Here is a 22,656-nt window from a genome sequence, read left to right on the forward strand (position 1 = left end):
TAAGGAGTTTCAGTTACAGAAACAGATTTAAAAAACCGCAAGCAAATACAACAAACAGCGAAACCCAGCTCTGCCCCGAGCGAGGCGCCCCACGCGGCCCGGCCCTTGCTGCAGCCGAGCTGCGGCCGAGGCCCCGCCCCGGGGCTCCGAGCAGCCGCGGCCGCTGGCGGCGGGGCCTGCGCGTCTGTTACCGGCGGAGCCCTTGCACTCGTGGGAGGAGGAAAAAAGCCTACCCAACCAAAACCTGTCAGCTTGCTGCACGCCTGCCTTTTTTTCCCCCCTACCAGATGTAGGTCTACCACAAAGGAGCTGAAGTTCAAATAAGGCTGCTTTAGCCTTACAAGAAATGATGGACTCACAATTTTAAAACCAGAATGCTGAGTTCTCTCTCACCAAGACAAAGTCTTACCGTACCTCAATGGTAACACTGTACAGATGCATGGCTTAGACTGAACAGCCAGGCTGTGAAAAATCTTTAAAAAATAGAGAAAAAGAAAGGAATTAATTTTGTAGATCATCCAGACATTTGCTTTTCTAACTTCAGTACAGCGCACAAAGCTATTCAGCTGTAGACTCCAGGCTACATTCACTGAAGAGGTGCGCTTACGATACGCAAACTGCTAAGTGAGATGCCACAACTCGTGCGGACAAGTTGTTCCGATAACCTTTGATGAAGGCACGCTAAGGACAGAAGAAAGAAGACGAAGGAGACAGGGTAAGAATGCACAGTACAAATGGGTTAAATTTAAAATATGCGTATGTTTTTGTACGTTGACAGTCCAAAGACTGATTGGTTTGCTTATGAGTGAGTGTAAGCTTTTCAAAGACATTACTGCTCCCTAATACAAACAGCAAACCTTTACACAAATTTAAAACAAATTTAGATGTGAAAATAGTTGAGATATTTTATGATGCCAGGCACTGAAGAGCCTTCTTGCCATTATTTTCTCGAATATGAAATTTATTTTATCTTATTTAATTCTGCATGTAACTTTGGGCTTCATGTTTCCTCAAACCGGCTGCAAATGCATATGAATACTGCGTGTCTTTCAACAAACTTTCTAGAACATACTAATTTCTAATGATAACTTTTCTAAAGGACTACCTGTAGTAAAAATGATGAAATCTCTGTTCTTTCTTACACTCATGTCTGATCAAGGAGACACAATAGTTCCTGGAACTTTATAACAGTTTACAAAATAAATTTCACTGAAGAACAGAACATAGCATGTATGAGTATCTTTGTGTAAACATTAAATATTTACTTTATGATCCAACTACTATTCTTCATGAGCAAAATGAGTCACATTTATTAAAATGTGTATGTGTTTAAGGGCTATTACGTACTAAGTGCATGTACACGTGTACACACACAGCATAAACATTTTTTTTGGTAGTGACTGGATTAAGTGAAAAATAAAGTGAGGCCACTGTTAAGGGAAATAACATCACTAACAGTGCTCTCTCAATAATTACATTCCATGTCTAGGACGGAAATTTAGTAAAGCAAAAAGAACAACCCACAAACAATATTACTAAAATTCTTGGTAATCAAGAATGAAAATCTGTACTTCTTGTAACTTAAAAGGCTGTATACTTTTGCCAAAAACTTCAAAATATTACATGGCAGCAAAGGATACATAATCCTTTGAAGTTTCCAGAAGCAGTTGGTAGTATTTCAAAACAAAAGTTCTCCAGGAACTAAGACATCCTCATTCTGAAGTGTTTCATTAGTCATCCATTCCCCAGAGTAAAGAAAAAATAAATAAAATAAAATAAAATCTTTCCCTTTAAGAAGCACAAGATAGTTTTTGAATCAAGATTTTACCACAAATTTAAATGGACAAAGAAGCTAAGTATAGAATGCATTATAATAAAAGCTTCTGAAGCAATTAATTAGTTTCTGTCAGAAGTGCGGCATGGCTCACAATGGCACCAAGAACTAGTGACAAAAAAAAAATATATAACTCCACCCAATAAACTCGTAATTAAACTTTCTTTTACATCACCTTTTCAAAATTGAAAGTGCATGCTACTTACTATGTGTCAACCTTTTCCTATCCACTATTATACTTCAAGCAAAACTTTAAAACTTTTCCTAATACATGTGGCATTCACACTACTGTGCAGTACTTTCACTGTGAATTTCCTTTTACCAAACTGAAAAATTTTAATGTTCAGCTTTTTCACAGCAATAATTTTCACCTAAAATCAAGCTACAGGAGTTAATTCTAAAAGAAAATCTGTATCAAGGGAAGACCCTTCCCCTTCAAACTGAGCAAAAATGAATAAATTAAATACAAAGGCTACATGAAAAATCGATAGATTAATATAATTCTATTCAAAAGAGTATTTGGGAGAGAGAATAGGAACACTGCATGGGTGCGTGCTTTGAAAAAAGTGGCAGGGAATAAGAAAGAAAGTAGCTTCAGAAAAGTCATGCTTATATATCTTTTCACAATAATGTCGTGAAATCCAGATAATAGTACTGGCTTGGTGCCTGGAACATGCTAGCTAACTGTACATCCACAAACACTGACTATGAAAGGACTCTGCAGAAGCAAACACTAATGTTTGGGGGGGGGGGGGGGGGGAAGCATCACAACAAAACAACAACAAAAAAACCACCTCTGATCTTTGTATAGTAGGAATTTACATTTTTTGACAACCTTGCTCCATTTGCTTTTACAATTCCATTAAAATGTACAACTGCACTACCTACTCTAAAAACCCTTTTAATATCATAGACAGTATTATTAAAGAAACAGTGAAGATTTGTTGTTAGCTTTTCATGTTTCTTGTTTAGAATGAACAAGTATCAAACTACGCTTGAGTACACAATCAAACAAAATAGCTGATCTTTTCAAGCAAAAATGTTATACGATCTAACACTATGCCTTTTGTGAATATGCTTTTATTTATGTATCTAAAAACTTGAGTAAGCTGCACACATGGTACCACAGCATGCAGGGTTATGTAGGAAAAGCCAGACCATCAAATGACTGCTAGCCTCATTATATTAAGTATGACCAACATACGCACAAAAAATATACTGATTAACCCACAGAACTGAATTTTGTTAGAGTGGTTTAATGTAGCAATACAAACTCATTTGTAGGTAGGGTAACACTGTTGCTTTTTTCTTCTAAGTCAAAAACAACCATACAGGGAAATGTCAGAAAATACTAGTGTTGTGCAAAAAGCGAGTATCTTGTATATTTCACATATATATGTTTTTCCATCTATCTGGGTATTTCTAAAGAGCCATGAAGTATCAGTTTAAATATGTGCATTCAACTTGGGCATACACTTAACAATTCAGTCTAGACTATAAGCGCTTTCAGTCAGAACAGGATGAACAACATACAATGACGCAAATAAATTGAGCGTTAGACCTTGTCTATTCACTCTTTAATGAGATGAAAGTCACTTAATATGCCCCCTGCCCTCCCCCCTCCCCTTCAAAAGAAAGAAAACATGACGTAAAAAAACGTAGACATAAAATAGAGTGAAATAATAAAACTCCAAACTGAAATTATTTTTCTCAGTATGTAATACTCTGGGGTGCATTTTAAAGGGAACTGAACGACAATGACTGAAAATCATTTTTCCTTTAACAACAGTTACTATCCCAAAAGATACCATAAGTTAAAAAAGGAATCCTATTTTACTTTGACAGTTGATGGAGCACTCCTGCTTAAGTGTAAAAAGTCAGGTACGAAACATCCTCCTTCACCTTCTTTATGACTAGCATAACTGAAGCCTGATGGACTGAAAATGCCTACTTGGCTCCTGAGCTGCAACATTAAAAAAAAACAAAACAGTTTTTTCATGGTTTGTAAGTGAGAATTGCTATATAGGATCTTAATTATTTGCTCCTCAAACCACAATGGTAAAGTGTTTCTTCTTAATTAGATTACCTTTGCAGTAAAGTTAACTATACTACACAGTACTGAATAACTTTATTCAAATGGTTTCTGAAGTCCCTAGAATTCCCCTCATGTAACATCTTGGTTTTAGTACAGAAAAATGTCTTCCCTGTAATGCAGTCTCCAAGCATGGATACAGTGTCACATATCATTTATACAAAAGCTGCATTTATATACCTCAGTACGTGACATTTGCATACCTTCAGTCCTCTGGATTAATAACAGCTTACTATAGAAAAACAAGAGGAGCAGCAAGAAGCAGTTACAGAGCTTTTACCTACTGGGCTGTTTCATGAACCTTATCTGTAGAAAAAACCCATAACAATAAAATTTATATTCTGGTACGGAATCTAGACAATTCTCTTCCACGTTTATCTTAGTTAAGGTCTTTCACACAAGATTTACAGAGCTCATTATTTTACTTTTGTATTTTTCCAAAATGCTATATTATAGGTGATGTCTTCATTAAATGTCAAGACATTCTCTCCTTGAACTGACTTGTAATCCAAAATAAAAAATAATTAAGTTCAGTGCTTAGCTACCTTCCAGTGGTTTTCCTATGGTCTCAGCTCTTCTTTGCGGAACACTGAAAGTGTAGGTGTAAAAAACACAGTACAGACACTCAGAGATAAGAGATCAGTCTCTCAATGGTTGAAAGACTCAACATTGCAAACCACTTGAGTTCCACATGCAAAAGTGTTGATAACATACTGAGGCTTTTATAAAAAACTTTCTTTCCAGAGTAATACTGCAAACGTCTATTTTATTCAAAAAAAATAATCCAACAAAAACCAGCCATAGCATTGAAAGGTTACTGTTTGCATTTTCAAAGAAACTCAATTACATTATTGCAAGTCATACTTTCATCTGATGGAGACATGCCTCATTCTCATTTGCACACAGAAGTCCTAAGGATAGGTAAAGTATTTCATAAAACCTTAAAGAAATGGTTAAATACAAATACATGCATGTCTGTTTTGTAAAAATGAGGTCCTGTGAAGGATGGTACCAGAACAAATAAGGGAAAAAAGTACACATGCTGGAACTTTCACAATTAAATGTGCATTTTGTATACAAGTAGCGTAAAAAAAAAAAAAAAAACATACTGCTGGCATTGCCACCTTCCATGCCTTCTCTTAAGGTCAGCTGATTAAAAGAACACAACTCTGAACATCTGTCAAACAGTAATACTTTGCACGTAGAAATATTTTTAAATTCACTATTTCAGGATCATGGCAGTAATAAATTACAGACTGTGAAACAGCTGTGTAATTTCAGATGGTAAAATACTCTACTCCTGTTGAAATATCACCCGTAACTTTCAAGATATTCATAACAATCCAAAGGTAATATATTTTGACTAACCAAAAATCCTATATAAATATGACAGAGTACAAAACAGAAATATTTCCAAGGAAAATTAAAGAAAGATTTTATTTGTTTTTTCCGTTTAAATGACAGGAAAAAGCAATCAAAAGCTGAAACATACAATATCCCTTTCAGAAAATTTATTACCTCTTTTTTCACCAGATCACGGGAACATCCTCAGTTGAGCAAACAATGAATGAGCAAACAAACCAAATTGTTATTACCTACTTTCAGTTATATACATAAATAGGCCAACGTTTTATCTACAACCTGATTTATTTATTTTTTACCAAAGCACTTACTCTAGCTAGGAGTATGAAAAATGATACTGTTATAACAACAATGCTGCCAACAGTTTTCATACAGATGCAGTTGTATTGGCAAAAAAAAAAATTTGAACAGAATAATATATGCTACCAAGTAGGGTAAGCATACACAAATTTGATTTTAGCTGGGTCAGTACTAGGATGAGTTTGGCAATATAACTGTACCAACTTCCATGTAAAATGCTTATAGGAGTACACAAGTATTGAACAGCCAGAATCTTAAAAATGAAATTACTTCAAACTCCCATGCTTTTCCTAATTAGAAGTTATATTTCATTTGTAATTAAAATGACATTTCTTCTTCCTAAGCGTGATTCTTTCACTTCTGCTTTTGTTTGTATGCTTGTTTGTTGGAGAAATTTTGTTTGTGCGTATGAGGATAAGAGAAAGACATGGTGTATTTCCAGCAAATAAAATTTACACCAAACCTACAAACATGTCTTTATACAATGCTGCTCCATGCAACAGCAAGGTTGAAAAGTCTACAGATACTTAAGTGGAATTTTGCACTGGTGACAAACATGGCCTCAGCAATACAGCTCCCTCCCAGTCCAATGCAGAAGAGTTAGGAAGGGGGAAAAGAGGAAGAGGGAGACTGAGCCAGAGAAACAGGAAGAAACGTCATCAGCAAGAAGCAGCACTAATTAAGGACAAAGAGTACAAGCAATTACTCCGCATAAGTACAACAGAAGAAAACAGAAAGCTAGTGTGCTATACATCTAATAAGTACGATCTTCCTCTCTCATGGGAAGGAATCCTGATGTCCTAAAAATCTTATGTTCTCCTAATCAAAAATGATGAGGAAGCAAATCAAAAGTATTAAAGCCTTCCTTAAAACTGCTTCTCTGGCTTCTTGCCCCACTTCTAGCATGCTTTTTTTTTTTTCTCCCTGAAGGAATCATCATTCAGAGTTGTGCAAACGAGCATGTTGGTTATGAAGCTCACTTGAATCCAGCTACAGAAAAAATGCAATGTATTTGATGTAGCCAATCACAATATGCAACAAATACTCTTCATTCTGAACTTTCTTCCTTTTTAAAAATGAACAAGTACAGACAATAAAACTAAGAGATTATTTCACAAACAGACTGCAGGAAGGAAGACATCTGAAGACAGTACACTTCTTGCTTCAATTTGTAAAGGTGCTTTTTTTTACCAATATACTTTTATTTCCTATGTTTTTTCTTATAGGAAGAACACCTTAGAAAAGGTGACATGCAGACAAGTTTATAAGAGAGAAGCATTTCAGCACGGTCTAATCATGCTGATGTCATTCACTGACGGCTTACCTTCTGAATTTTGAAATAATGTTTGAACAGATATGTTAAGATGAGGTTGATGAACTCTGTTCCATGTTTTCTTATACAATTCTTAAAAAAAAAAAAAAAGAAAAGGAGAAAAAACAAACTGTTATAAGTTCTTCTGTATTTCTTCAGCCTGGAAAAGAATGTGCACCCCAAATCCTATGCTTGAATAAGGACATGAGATGCTGTAAACAGACAAAAGTGAACTCAGAGAAAAAAATTAGTTTCCTTTCAGTGGGTCAAAATACTTACATTTTTTGAGGGGAAGAAAGGTATTTCAATTCAAACACTGAAATAAAACCCATTTTACACCTACTATGTTAGAGACATTTGCAAGAACAGTACATCTATACTGTAATACAAGGCCTGGAAACTCCCATGATTTCTAAATGTGACTTGCTATGCAAATGTTGATTGTGCAGATTACTGCTGTCTGGGGTGAATTTATGTTCCCCATTTTCCAGGGTTCCAAATAACATTCCTTTACTCAGAGAAACCATATAAAATCCCAAACATTTATCTGTCGAGTTTTCAAAACTCTTGACAAGTTCTGTAAAGTACAATGCCCTTCTGTTTGCAAAATGAAAAAGCTTATTCCAAACTGCATGAGAAACTGAGGCAAAAATACATTTCCAAAAGCTTTGAGAATGATCAGTCCTGCTTGCATTTGTTTAAATCATTTACAGAAGCATTTATAGAAATTTATTTGGTTTATTTCAAAACAGAAAAATGTGAATGACTAATAACCATATCTCTTCTCAGTATGAATAATTAAAGCCTGCATATCCATCATTATTTTGGAACTAAGAAAAATTGCTTTAAAGTCAGCAGCTGCCTAGAATCATTAAAAAAAAAAAAATCACACTGGATGGGACCTCACCGTCTTCTCACACTAACTTCAACATTAGATCACGTCGCTCAGCGCCTTGCCTAAATCAAAAGCTTATATATTTCCAGGAATGGAAATTCCACCATCTCTTTGTGTGACTGCTTGTGGTTTAGCTCAGCACCACACAGCTGTTCATTTACTCATCCTGCTCCCCACAGCGGGATGGGGGAAAGAATGGGAAAAAGGGGGGGGGGGGGGAACTCATGCGTTGAGACAATGACAGTTTAATAGGACAGGAAAGGAAAAGAAAAGAAATGATGACAAAAGAATATACGTAACAAGTGGTGCCCAATACAATTGCTCACCACTCGACAACCAGCGCCCCTGAGCAGTGGCCTCCCCCCCACCTAACTCCCCCTAAGTTTTATCGTTCTGCATGACACCATAGGGTACACAGGACAGCCCTTTGGCCAGTTTGGATGAGCTGTCCTGGCCGTGTTCCCTCCCAGCTCCTTGTGCACCCCCGGCCTCCTTGCTGGCAGGGCAGTATGAGAAGCTGAAAAGTCCTTTCTGCTATGTGTAAGCGCTGCTCTGTAACTGCTAAAACACTGGTGTGCTACCAGCATTATTCTCATCCTAAACCCAAAATACAGCACCGTACCAGCTACTAGGAAGAAAACTATCTCTGCTGAAACCAGGACACTGCTTCAGTCCTTGGCTGCCATCATTGTGAAACTCTTCTGAAATCCAAAATAAATTTTTCCTGAAGCAATTTGGATCCATTGACCCCTGTCCTTTCACCGTGCCCTTCTGAAAAGAATCCATCTTCTCTACTAACACCCATTAAGCAGCTTAAAACAGCAGGAATATGTCTCTTACCTCCTCTCCTAGGCTAAACAAACCTAGCTTGCTCTGATGCTCCTCATACATCATCTCTGCTACCCCTCAGCTGCTCAGCTGTGCTCGTTTGAGTTTCTCATAGCTGTTAGTATCACAGGTCATGTCATTTATAAAATTACATTGTACTAAAGATGACCAAACAGTAAGGTGACAGTTGACACTGAATGGTTATTCCATGTGAAATGTTTTATAAGCAAAGAAAAAATACGTTGATACACCACCTTGGTTTTAAAAAGTATCAAGCAGGCTTTATACACTGAAGAAGCTCTTTATTGGATTTTTTTTTAATTATGAAAACTAGGATAGATGTACACATGCATGTTAAAATTAACCAACAAATCTATTAGAAATACGTGACATCAAGGTTGTATTTATGCAGCTCATAAAAGAATGCTCCCTGACAAGGGCATTCATGGCAGTATTGCCAATGCTAAGTTCATGTTTCCTAGAAAACTGTTGCCTATAAGCTTGTTGTATTATTTTGTTTGTTTTTAAAGAGATTAATTTTTAAGGATTATATTTGTAGCTATACAAAATGAAAATATATGTTTAAATGAAAACATCGATTTTGGAAACTTGTGGTACTTGCCTGGTAGAAAGGGCTCTTCAAATACTGGTGTTTATTACATGGTTTCTTGGGGTTCTTGACAGGCTTTAGATAATCTGGCAACTACTAACTGCAGTTCTGACCACAGTGTGGCACAGTTATTCCTGATGATGCCCCCTTTAGCTGACAGGAGCTCATATAGGACAAGAAAATTATCTCTTTCGTTCACAGACAAGCTAATTTAAATGGCCACAGCTTGCGCCTAGGAAAATTTAGATTAGGCATCAGGAAAAACTCTCTCTCAAAGAGTGGTCAGGCACTGGAACAGCCTGCCCAGGGAGGTGGTGGAGTCACTGTCCCTTGCGGTGTTCAGAAAGTGCCTGGACAAGGTGCTACGAGATATGATTTAGTAGCTTAGTGGGTAGTATTGGTGATAGGATGACGGTTGGACTAGATGATCTTGTAAGTCCTTTCCAACCTTGTGTTTCTATGATTCTATGATTCTAAATACTATGTAATGTTCTATTGTCAGTTTTAGAACAGATTATCATTTTTTTATTGTTGTTTTTTTTTAAAGCTTGCACAAATTTCCAATATGTTACTTACTGTTAAATTTATTTTAAAACAGATTTTACGAAGTTCTTTGCAGAAGAATATTTAACCAGAAATAGAGGATCATGATGACAAGAAGACTCATCTGTTTAATGCTTATAGTTGTTGTGGGAACTGCTGCAAGCAAAACACAGGGATTTGAAGGCAATGATGAAGAAAAAGAACAAGAATTCATTTATATGAACAGATATAAACGTTCCAGTGACACACAGGACAAATGCACTTATACCTTTATTGTACCTCAGCAGAGAGTGACAGGTGCCATTTGTGTTAATTCTAAAGAACCTGAGGTTCTACTTGAAAACCGGGTAAATAAACAGGAATTACAGTTACTTAACAATGAACTTCTTAAACAGAAGAGACAAATAGAAACTCTCCAGCAATTGGTAGAGGTAGATGGTGGGATTGTTAATGAGGTCAAGCTCTTAAGAAAAGAGAGCAGAAATATGAACTCTCGTGTCACACAACTCTATATGCAGTTACTACATGAAATTATCCGGAAACGGGACAATGCCTTAGAACTTTCCCAACTTGAGAATAAGATTTTGAACCAAACTGCAGACATGCTGCAGCTTGCAAACAAGTACAAAGACTTAGAGTACAAGTACCAACATTTGATGTCAATTGCAAATAATCAGTCAATAATAATTGCCCAGCTAGAAGAACACTGTCAGAGAATGCCATCCATAAAGCCTCTTCCACAAACTCCACAGCCACCAAACAAAGCGTACCACCCTCCTACTTACAATCGCCTGATTAACCAGATATCTACTAATGAGATTCAGAGTGATCAGAATCTGAAGGTTCTGCCACCTACCTTACCAACCATGCCCGCAGTAACTAGTATTCCAACTTCAACTGATAAACCATCTGGTAAGTAATATTATTGATATGTCTACACTAATAATAAGTAGTAGGAAACATCGTAATGTAAGAAAATGCAAATAATTTATCTAGCAAAATAAATGATTTTGAACTGATTGAGATTCTTAGATCTGACACAGTCTGTGTATATTGAGCTGACTGAACCAACTGTACAAATGGCAAAAGCCCTTTGGGAGATCATAAAGCCAAAATGTAGTAGCATGACTGGACTTCAGTGGAGCATTGGACTTGTGGCTACTAGTAGATACAAAAGTACTTCAACGCTGTTTGCCACAAAGTCCTACTCCTCTTCCTTAAAATATAAAAATGTTCACTACAATCATTCGGAACTTCTTCAGTCATTGTTTTACTACTGTATTATCAATTAAGGTTATAGAAAGGTTATACTACAGTAGTCGATCTTAAGCCCATCTCTGAAAAACAGTTATACTGCTTCCACATTTGTTATTGGTACAAATTATTAAACGTAATCTAAAAATACGTGCTAATGTATGACAGGATACCTCAAAAACTGACATTGTATGAAAAGGTAAATGTAACTGCTGACTATCTAGAATATTTAAACTACTGTTTCTTTTAGCACCAGATTTTTTGGACAGAGTTCTATCTACATGATAGATTAGGCTTCAAATTTCAGCTTGTTAAAGCCTGACTTTCCTGACCTTACGGGAATATTACTAGTTTTATTCATTTCCAAGGCTTTTATTAGGAGATAGAAAATGGAAAATACGAGTAGCTGGGTGGGATGTTGGAATAGTTTGAGAAATTGCACTAAATTTAGAGCATTAAACATTAATTTTAGACTTTTGTCCAAATTCAAGTCACATTTGGTATTCGGATTCTTGTGAATAGTTGCCATTAGATCTATATATGGTGTTCCACTGGAGTTAATAATTTAATCAAAATCAATGGAGACACTCCCAGTGAAGCAAATGGGACTTTTGGATGAACCACTCATGAAATGAATTTATATTCTAACACTGAATTTATATTCTAACACAATCTTTACCTTTATACCTTACTGTGCCTTCTCCTCAAGAACAGGAAATGGTAATAGGTGACTTTGTATCGAACACTGATTTTACGGTTGTTTCAGTTCTTGTTATTGAGTCTTTGTTTGCAGAGTTTAGAACTATCTCAAACTATCTCCAGCTAAAACGCCTTCTTAGCCCAGGAATGCATAAAACTGACAACAGCAGAATTTAAAAACAGTATTTTACCTGTTCTTAATGCAGATAGCCTCACAGTCCCTGAACTTTTGGCTCTTAATTCTTTCTTAAAACAGGAAGTGGTTATGTTCACTCTTGCTCTCAAGGTTTTAGGTCCTTAACTTTTAGTCGCAGCTATTTTGAGATTCTGTGATTTTACAGACATATTTTTATCATGTTGGTTATGGAGTCAGTTTGCTTTAAATGAATAGCAAGTAAGAAGGAAAATAGTTCAAGTCCTAGGTATTATATTTTTATTATTGTTTTTAATATAAAGAAATTTCAGTAGCATTGTCAAGGCCAGGGAAAAAAGGTAATCAGGCTAAGATTAATTAGTCATAGAATGCTACAGTAATCCCCAACAGCCTTCCATACAAGACTCCCCACATCAGCAATCTGAATCAAGAGTCTCATAGCATGTTCAGAGGAGGAGGTCAGCATAATTTTAATATACCTGTTGTAGAACAAACAAAAAAAAAGGCCAAAAAAAATGCATTCTGAATACCTAACAGATTTAAGCACATTAGCGCCACAGATTTTTCCTGTCTTACTTCACCAAGACAAATCAGTTTATACCAAATGTTTGAGATGAAGGAGTTGCAGAAAATTCTTAGTAATTGACAGTCAATGATTTAAATATTACTGACTTGTGCCCAAGATTGAACTGCTATAATTCACGACATCTGAAGGGGTTTGACACTTCGTGTAAACATTTATGAGGTTATTGTAAGTTTTTAAATCTAGCAGGTGATAATTTTTGTTCTTGTACAAATCCAGAAAGGAATATATCTGTGTTGTACTTGCATAGGGCACTTGCACTCTAAGACAGGAGGAAAGGGAAGCAAGTGGTACAATAATACGGGATATTATATAGCTGTTACTACTCTCTTAAGAGTTCTGCCATAAGCCAGAATGCAAGCACTGGAAATCAGAGCTCAATTAATCTAGGTGATTGGTAAATCACAGGTAAAGAATCCACTTGCACCTATGGTTCCACATACTTCAAGAACATAGTTCATGTTTTATGTGTCCTGAATTGGGAATACAAGAGAAGTCTTTTTTTTTTTTTTTTAAGCATGGGAGCAACATGCACTTGCTTCAGAAAAAAAGGCATACCACTGACTAAGGCATGAAGTAAGGCATGTGAGATACACATAGCATATACTTCAAGGCTATTTGCAACTTACTTCAAATGACCTGTCAAACTCTCTAGATTTATCAAATATAGTAATTGCCATTAAATAAATAAATAAAATAAAAATAATAATAATAAAAAAAACCACAAACACACAACTTACTTCTCCACGGAAATTTTCCCAATGAAAGAAACTTGAGCAGGTGTTTCAGTCTACCGAAAATCTCTACCACACTTTGCTACAAAGTAGTCATTTTATAACACTGCCAAAGATAAACTGGCCATAGCTTGCACTGTGCCATGCAAAACCTATTGTTGTTTAACTCTGATAGGCAGCTAATTACCACTCAACTGCTCTCACTCCCCCTCTTCAGCAGGGCTAGGAGAAGAAAATGAGATGGAGGAAAGAAATGTTTGGGTTTGATATAGGTGCTGTTTAATGAAACAAAAGCAAAGGCCACACAGAACCAAAAGGAGAAACAATTATTCTCTTCTTCCCATCAGCAAAGGATGTTCAGCCACATCCTGGGAAGCAGGGCCTCAATACACATAGCAGTTGTTTGGGACGACAGACATTTCCGTAACAAGAGCCTCCCTTTCTCCTTCCGCTTCCCCAGCTTTTACTGCTGAGTGTGACATCACATAGCACTGAATATCCCTTTGGTCAGTTTAGGTCAGCTGCCCTGGCGATGTCCCCTCCCCACCTCTTGCCCACCCTCAGCCTACTGGATTTTGGAGGGTGTGTGTGGTGTGATACCAAGTCAGTGCCAGCAACACGCGCAGAGCACAGCACTGTGTGGGAAGTTAAATCAATCGCAGCCAGACCCAGTACAGAACCACAGAACTTCAGAATCATGGTATTTTTCACTATGTAAAAAAAAATAAATAATAATAACAGGAGAAAAACACATCATTATAATTTCTTTGAATTGATACAGTAGAGGATGTATCAGTAGAGTACTACCCTTGGACTGGTACTTTTTAATATCTTTATCAATGACATAGACAACTGGATCAATTGCACCCTCAGCAAGTTTGCAGATGACACTAAGCTGAGTGGTGCAGTTGATATAACAGAAGGAAGGGATGCCATCCAAAGGCACCTGGACAAGCTAGGAAAGTGGGCTCACATGAACCTTGGGCTCACATGAACCTAACGAAGTTCAACAAGTCCATGTGCAAGGTGCTGCACCTGAGTGGGGCCAATCCCAGACATGAGGACAGACTGGAAGAAGAACTCATTGAGAGCAGCCCTGCAGAGAAGGGCTTGGGGGTTCTGGTGGATGAAAAGCTTGACATGAGCCAGGAGTGCGTGCTTGCAGGCCAGAAGACCAGCTGCATCCTGGGCTGCATCAACAGAGATGGACAGCAGGTTAAGGGAGGGGATTGTCCCCCTCTACTCTGCCCTTGTGAGGCCTCACTTGGAGTACTGCGTCCATGTCTGGAGCCCCCAGCACAAGAAGGACGTGGAGCTGTTACAGCGGGTCCAGAGGAGGGCCACAAAGCTGATCAGAGGACTGGAGCACCTCTCCTATGAAGAGAGGCTGAGAGAGTTGGGGCTGTTCAGCCTAAAGAAGAGAAGGCTCCGGGGTGACCTTACTGCAGCTTTTCAGTTCTATAAGGGGGCTTATAAAAAAGATGGAGAGCAACTTCTTGCTCTGGCAGACAATGACAGGACAAGGGGGAACGCTTTTAAACTGAAAGAGGGGAGATTTATATTAGAGGTTAGGAGGAAATTCTTCACTTGGGAGGCTGGTGAGGTACTGGAACAGGTTGCCCAGAGAATCTGCGGACACCCCACCCCGGAGGTTTTCAAGAGCGGGTTGGACGAGGCCCAGGGCAACCTGATCTAGTGGGTGGCATCCCCGACTATGGTGGGGGGTTGGAACTAGATATCTTAAAGGTTCCTTCCAACCCACACCATTCTATGATTCTATGATAGGATAGTCACTTTAATGATTAGGAAAAGAGGCAAGGGCCTCAAGTTGCACCAGGGGAGGTTTAGGTTGGAAATTAGAACGTTTCTTTTCAGAAAGAGTAGTCAGACATTGGAACGGGCTGCCCAGGGAGGTGTCACTGCCCCTGGGGGTATTTAAGGAAAGGTTGGATGTGGTGTTTAGGGATGTGGTCTAGTGGGTGATAGTGGTGATAGGGGTATGGTTGGATCAGATGATCTCGAAGGTCTTTTCCAACCTTAATGATTCTATGATTCTATTATATGTTGACTTAGACCTGAGCCAGGGCTGATAGTCCAGTATTTTCTGGTAACGTGTTCTGTGGCTGGTGAGAGTTGCTATATAATTCTCTTTCCTGTAACATTCTCATTGATCTCCTCATTATTTTCCAAAATTTTATTAATTGCTTTTCTGGATCTATTATCCACAAATTTATCAGAAGTCCATCTCTTGAGTCAGTGACAGAAATATGAAGGGAGAAGTACAGAAGACTATTAAAATAAAATCTGGGTGAAAGGAATCTGAAGATGATGTTTGGTTCTTCCCACAAAGCAGAAAGTCTTCATTTCTGACAGATGCATCTCCAGTCCATTCTTGTATAACCTTAATGATGGAGATTTACAACCTCGCTAGGTAGTATATTTCCAACCCCAGCTGAGTTTACTGCCAGATTAGACAATTCATCAGGGGAAAACAAATTCCCTTGCTGTAACCTAAGTCTACTACTATTCATCCTATGGACAGCAGACGTAGAAAAGCATCTATTTCTTTTTAATGTATGGAAGAACAGTATTATAGTTTTTCTAACTTTCTGTAAGTGAAGTATCTATCCTTCAAACATTCTTTTCAGACTTTACCTGACCTGTTAAAATTTGTTGAAAACTCATTTACTGGCCCACATTCTGCTTGTGCTTTTAAGTACCCAAACTGGCTTTACTATCACATAGAAGAATAGAAGAGTTACTTCATATGCATAGTACCTTTGTTGTTCTATCTTCATATAGCATTTTCCTTTTTTGCAAAGTGAAGTGTTATTGACTCATGATCAACTTGCAGTACTATAGAACCCCATGATCCTCGCCTGAGGAAGTACTGCTTTTCTAGCTGTCTTTCATTTTGGTCTCCAGAGGTCCCTTCCCAATTTGATTTGACATATGCTATTTTTCCCTTATCTATGTAACTTATCAGAAAAAGAAGTTTCATGTTTGTTCTGTACAAAATCCACACAAATATTTCTCTCATTTTTTAGTTTACAACAGTTTGATTTGTTCAAGTAAATGCCCAACTACTGAAGTTAAGCTATTTAGTCTTTCATTTCTAGGATATCCTTCTCTACTCCCTTCCTCCCTCACCTTTTCAGTAGGCAAGGAACATAAAATACCTTCTCCTCATCATCCAAGATGTTCTCTGTTCTCAAAACCCCTCCCCACAATTAGAATCATAGAATATCCCTAGTTGGAAGGGACCCATAAGGACCCATAAGGATCATCGAGTCCAACTCCTGCCCCGGTAGCCTCACCACCCTCCCTCACGCCGTGGTGGCTCTACAAATATCTAGAATGAATTAGGAAAAAAAAAAAAAGGAAAAAAAATACCATGAACAATGACCCATGAAACAAACAACCTGCCTACCACCACGACTGAAAGAACCGCCCAGCCACGGAAAGAAAATCCACGTACATTTTATCCAATCCTTTCTATACCGTATCTAAAGTTCTTAAATTTGCCAAAGCTCCTGATTGTACTAACCATCTAGCCACAGCGACCTGTTCAAAAAAAAAAAAATTGAAGCAAAATAGAAGAACGGTATTAAATGGCATCTTATTTTAATCTGTTGACAGATGGTCTTCATCACAAAGTAGTAGGTCAATGTTTTCTGTTATCTTGGCCTTAATACTGTTGTAGTCTTTATTTATTTAAGAACAAAAGCAACAAACGGTCATGCCTAGTACTTTGACCTAGCAACTAGTTTGTCTGAGCTTTCTTCAGATTTTCAAAGCTACTGGAAAGTTCATGATCTAGCCAGGTCAATTTCGTACTATTTTTCCTAGCCTTCTACAATAGCAAAATCCACTGTAGTGTTCTCAACAGATACTCTTTAATGAACTTCTAAACTCTTTTGTTGGACTAATTTTTCTAAAGGATTTTCTCGCTCTCTGAATTTGCTTAAGTCTGTTATATTTGAGCTCATTTTCTTTGTTTTGCTTTCTTTTATTTCTTTTATTTCGTAAGAATTGCAGATTCCATTATTTCACACTCAAAAGATTGCCCACAGTGCTTTCTATTTCAGATTTTCTGTCAGTTCATCCCTACTTGCTGGATTCAAATTTAATATGGATTGCTCTCTATTTTGTCTGTTTCTCCATTTTATGCATTTGTCAAAACGCTGTTACCAACAAATTCCAAAACCTTGTTATATCATCGGATGCATTCTACTCCCAACAGATAGAGAGACAGAAGTAGGTAATTCAAAATAGTTAGCAAGAAGCTTACGTTACCATAAAATAAAAATCTACAGACAACATGGCATTTATTTTCCAGGCTAGAACTGTCAAGTGGAACATAAGATCTGAGAATTCCTATAGACAGCTATGCACTGTAATGTTTTTGTTAATCATTCTCATAATAAATCCACTAATATTCATTATTTTCGTTTAACAATTGCTTTCATTACTACGATTACTTAAAAAATAAGGTAGAAAGGTTAATTAGCAGGAAAAGCAAGTGCAAGTATTTGGTGAAAACATATAGAATATGCAGAAAATACTTATAAAATAACAAATGCAATGAAGTTAAGAGGACGTAAGTGTAATTTTGCACGTGGAATGTCCGTATGCATAGACACAAACTATACAGTACAGATAGAAGAACGAAGAGATGGATAGTGGCATATACTACATTTCTTCTCATTTTAGTTGTGATTGTATCACAACTTGGGAAAAAGAAAAGCATGCTGAAGATGTTCTTCCATCAAGACACATGAAAGGAGGGTCCAAATACTGTAGATAGCTCAGTTTAATAAGTGACAATTAAAACTATTTATCAAAGTATTGTGATTTCCAGTTGTGGAGTATTTTTAAGTATTCCAGTCTCTTTTAGATAACAAGCATTTGAACACACATTCATGTCACATGTTCTTAAAAATATAATGAAAAAAATTTTAGATCCTGTAAAAGAAGCCACTGGAAGAGATCGGCCACAAGAATTTCTCCCCCCACCCACCCCCGAAAAAAATGTAAATAATTATACAGCTCCAGAATTCAAAATACAACTACAGTTGCTCTTTTTAATATGTGCCACTACATACACATTACGATAAAATAAACAAGAGCAATTTAAATTACCATCATTCACTACCTTTATCTCCTTCCACCACTCACAATAAAACCATGCAACTGTGTCACAGAATACTCTATCTACACCTGCACTTCCAGAAATCTGAACAGTTAAGCACAACAGAATTAGAAAATGGGCTTAGCAGCAGCACCCTAATTGCATTTTGTGAATATGATTGAGGAAACAAGAACACAGCAATACCACACACCAAAAAATTGGATTGCCTCCTGGTGCACTGATGTTTTATTAGCTAGTTAAAAAGACAAAAACAAACAAACAAACAAACAAACTCCCCAAAACACCAAAATTCTTCCTATGAAACATTTATTACTACTTCATTTACTAAGTATAAGGATAGCTCTACTACTTCCATTGTTGGACAATGAATTATGAAAAAGGGTAAAGGAACTGAATTAATTTAAAATAATAGCAATACATGCTTCGGTATGACTGTTGACAGAAGATCTGACAAGCCTTCATCCTTCAGCATGGAAAAAAAACCAAGGGTTTCTAACCCTGAGGATTCTGTGTTGACTTCTTGTTGACTGCTCGTCAGATATGAGCATAGTAGCAAAACATCTAGAGGATTCTAAATGCAGTTATCAGCATGGACTGACGAATTGTTCATATCTAAATTTCTCAGACTTGTTAACATGGAATCTATTTATCTTCCCACAGGAATAAAATAACAAACGAAAGACACTTTCAAAACAACTATGCTCTTTACAGAGTCTACTAAATTCAGGGAAACAAAAAATCCATTCTCCTGAAAATGGGAAAGAGCACTAGCTTTGACTTCCATGAACGCAAAGTATTTTAAAGTATTTTATATCACCTCATTTATCTAAAAATCTCTCACTGTATAAGTGCACATTCCATGTTATGAATCTGATTTTTTTATTTTGTTTAGCTTATTATCATTTATTAGAGTGACAGCAGTAACCTACATTCATGTTTTATGTTGCTGATTCCACTGTTTATTTTCATTACATTTTTGGAGACCTAAAAAGCTCAGGATCTCCAAGACAGAAATAAAGTCAAACTTATAATTCTGTTTTCTAAAGGAAAATATTAATATATATCTACAGAGTAATTCCTATTTAGTTTTTTTGAAAATATGACCAATGTTACTAGACTTCAGTTGCCTTACATAAAAACCTACCCATATCATTATTTCATTGTGAAGTGTTCCAGAAAAAAAAGTTACAGTGAAGTAATCTGTTTGAAAACACTGAGTGGTCACTAAAGCTTCAATAAGAGAAAAAAGAAATGCACTATTCAGCTGAAGCAAATATACTGTGAAAAGTGTAGAAACATGCTACCAATTCAAACACTGCTCTGCATTAAAGTTATACTCAGTTGCATTTTGACTGCAGAGTCCTTCTCTTTTGACGCAGGGCCCTGGAGAGATTGCCTACAAGCATTAGAAGATGGCCATGATACAAGCTCCATCTATCTTGTAAAACCAGAAAACACAAACCGACTTATGCAGGTCTGGTGCGATCAACGGCATGACCCTGGTGGCTGGACAGTCATTCAGAGACGACTGGATGGGTCTGTCAACTTTTTCAGGAACTGGGAGACATACAAGGTTAGGACAAGTGAGCAGTTTAATGTCTTCTACCCTCTAAAAATTATTGGTAAAGTTAATTTAAAAGGTGATTTTTAGAGTCTTGACAATAGACTTCTTAAAAAGGAACTTGTTTTCTACTTAAGAATACACCCAGATTTACCATTAAAACATATGCACAGTATTAACGCCCTTCTCTTGCTTCCTTTACAGCAAGGATTTGGTAATATAGATGGAGAATACTGGCTTGGTTTAGAAAATATTTATTGGCTAACAAATCAAGGCAACTACAAACTGCTCATAACAATGGAAGACTGGTCAGGTCGGAAAGTATTTGCTGAGTATGCTAGCTTCAGACTAGAGCCAGAAAGTGAGTATTACAAGTTGAGACTGGGACGCTATAACGGAAACGCAGGAGATTCTTTCACTTGGCACAATGGTAAACAGTTCACCACACTGGACCGGGACCATGACGTATACACAGGTACAAGGCCCCCTTTTGGTTTCCTTGACTTTTTTTTTTTTTTGAAACGGAAAAAAATATACAGCTGTAGACAAAAAAATAAAAATGAAATTGTATTTTAGAGTTGTCAATTAGTAACTTATGAAATACAAACTGATGTGTCAACCCTTATATGTACTAACTGAATTAAAAATTCTCACTCTCACTGAAATATTTATTAATTACATTAAACACAGGTCTGTAAAATATATTATTAAGGTTATTTGAGACAATAATGCAACCAGATTTTCCAGCAAAGCACAGTAGCATTAATGAGTCCATTTGTAGAACTTAAAATATAGACTTGGTTCTTGAAGAAGCAGCACCTTGCACTGCACAGTACCTACATGTTAAATACACAGTTAAAAGTATATTTTGTGCTAGGCTTGTTTGCTTGCTGTAAGATTTTTCACTTTTTTCCTGAGACTGAATCATAGCTTTCTTTTACAGGTAATTGCGCTCATTACCAAAAGGGAGGATGGTGGTACAATGCATGTGCTCATTCAAATCTCAATGGAGTTTGGTATCGTGGAGGACATTACCGCAGTCGGTATCAGGATGGTGTTTACTGGGCTGAATTCCGGGGGGGATCATATTCACTAAAGAAAGTTGTTATGATGATAAGACCTAACCCTAACACATTCCACTGAGATAATATTTCTCTTTTTTTTTTTTTCCTTTCTTGATCTAAAAAAGATGTATAACTATACTGTTAGCACCTGGAATTATTTCAGAAATGAGGAATGTAAGATACTGTAAATTTATTGCTAAGATGTGAGGGCTTGTATATTTTATTTTCAAGAATCATTCCAGGGAAAGAAAAGCTGAAGTAAAAAAACCAAACTGAAACAACATAATATTCAGAACACCTCTCTGTATTAGAAGCAGTTATATTAAGCCTTTTAGAACTGACAATTGAGATGGATTGTAGATACATTTTCTGTTTTTTACTCCCTGTAAATTAAGTTTGGATGGTAAAAATACTGCCACAACATTTAAATATTTTTGGATGTTATATTAAATATTCTCAAATACAGGAAATATTACAAACTGTACAGCAAGAGTTTTATTATTATTATAAGCAATCACTAGACACAGGAAATCATATCCTTTGAACTAGGTAGCTGGTATATTAGTATGATTATTTTAATTTAATCTTTGTTAACTGATATGAATAAAATTAATACTATATAACTTGAGTTTGTGAACAGATACTCAAACCATTACTGTCATAATAAATCCAGTCTTTCCTATTTACTTTGAGCATTTTAATAATCTGTTCCTACAAATTAGAATTGGCATTTGATTAAAACGTTTTAGATGGAAAACTTTAATCATTTTCCTAATCAGAATGAACTAGCTACCTGCACAGGGAAATAAACTCAGATTCACTATGGATATAACATACTGTATAGCCAACGTGTCATACTATACTATATTTTGTACCTGACTTCAGTCATTACCTGCTGTGTAGGCTCTCTAGTCAGAAATGGCTGGATATAAATTAAAGGGACTATCCAACTTTGCAGGCAAATGATGGATACCACTATATAAGCTATTTAATATTCATAGCCAATAGGTGAAAATTATATAAAGAAGCTACTTATAGCCAAGAACAGTTATATTTGCCATATTTCACAATTATATTATTGTCAAATTATTATAATGTTTTACTCATCTATAATTAAGAGTTTAGTCACAACTATGACATACTGACTGGCATAATTCTAATATTCTCCTATGGTAGGTTTCTAGAACAGACCTTTCAAAATGGAAACTACCATGAAAAATGTAAGTTAAAGAATGCATGTAAGAAGGAGGGAAAGCAAAAACCCCCGGAATTTCAATATATTTCTCAGTAAGCCTGCAAGACACTTAATGTGTTTGTGCATCTGTTTGCACACTTCTTCCCTTATTACCTCATAAATTCTTTACAAAGGTATGATGTGCATTAAACTGGCGTGTGAAGCAGCATGTGTTGTATATAACAAAGTAGGGTTTTTAATATATTAGATCATCCCTGTAATATTGTAATCTTTTAATAAAGCAACAAACGTTATTTTGAAATGTTCAGATTTCATCCTGTTTTAGTTGAGGTTATTCACAGAAAAGCATCATTAATTTCACAGAGTATATCTGACACATTCAAACCAACTGGGGTGGGAGGAGGAGGTAGAGGAAAGGAGCAGAATAATGAATGAAAAAGAGTATGTCTGGCTGTACCTAATAATTTAGTTCCTGTCATGTATT

General features: G+C 36.6%; 2 protein-coding genes across 14 annotated transcripts in view; one reads left to right on the top strand and one right to left on the bottom strand.

The window, feature by feature from the left end:
* RALGPS1 (Ral GEF with PH domain and SH3 binding motif 1) overlaps window positions 1-22,656 on the bottom strand; it is a 133,903-nt gene that overhangs the window by 57,104 nt on the left and 54,143 nt on the right. For 11 of the 13 annotated variants that reach the window (XR_007159111.2, XR_007159116.2, XM_066980468.1 and 8 more), the window contains one exon: window positions 6,913-6,993. The exons of the other annotated variants lie outside the window; for them this stretch is intronic. Coding sequence is in view for 9 of the 11 variants with exons in the window: in XM_066980468.1 (XP_066836569.1) it covers window positions 6,913-6,993 (81 nt within the window). In the remaining 2 variants the exon portion in view is untranslated. The remainder of the gene's footprint in view (window positions 1-6,912; window positions 6,994-22,656) is intronic. 13 annotated transcript variants of the gene reach the window in all.
* ANGPTL2 (angiopoietin like 2) lies at window positions 197-22,473 on the top strand. The gene is made up of 5 exons (XM_013188783.3): window positions 197-715; window positions 9,832-10,688; window positions 19,732-19,925; window positions 20,118-20,388; window positions 20,857-22,473. Exons 2-5 carry the CDS (start codon window positions 9,881-9,883, stop codon window positions 21,054-21,056), a joined length of 1,473 nt encoding a protein of 490 aa, XP_013044237.1. The 5' UTR covers window positions 197-715; window positions 9,832-9,880; the 3' UTR covers window positions 21,057-22,473.

The sequence above is a fragment of the Anser cygnoides genome, chromosome 20 (genome assembly GCF_040182565.1).
Source record: "Anser cygnoides isolate HZ-2024a breed goose chromosome 20, Taihu_goose_T2T_genome, whole genome shotgun sequence".
Taxonomy (NCBI): Eukaryota; Metazoa; Chordata; class Aves; order Anseriformes; family Anatidae; genus Anser; species Anser cygnoides.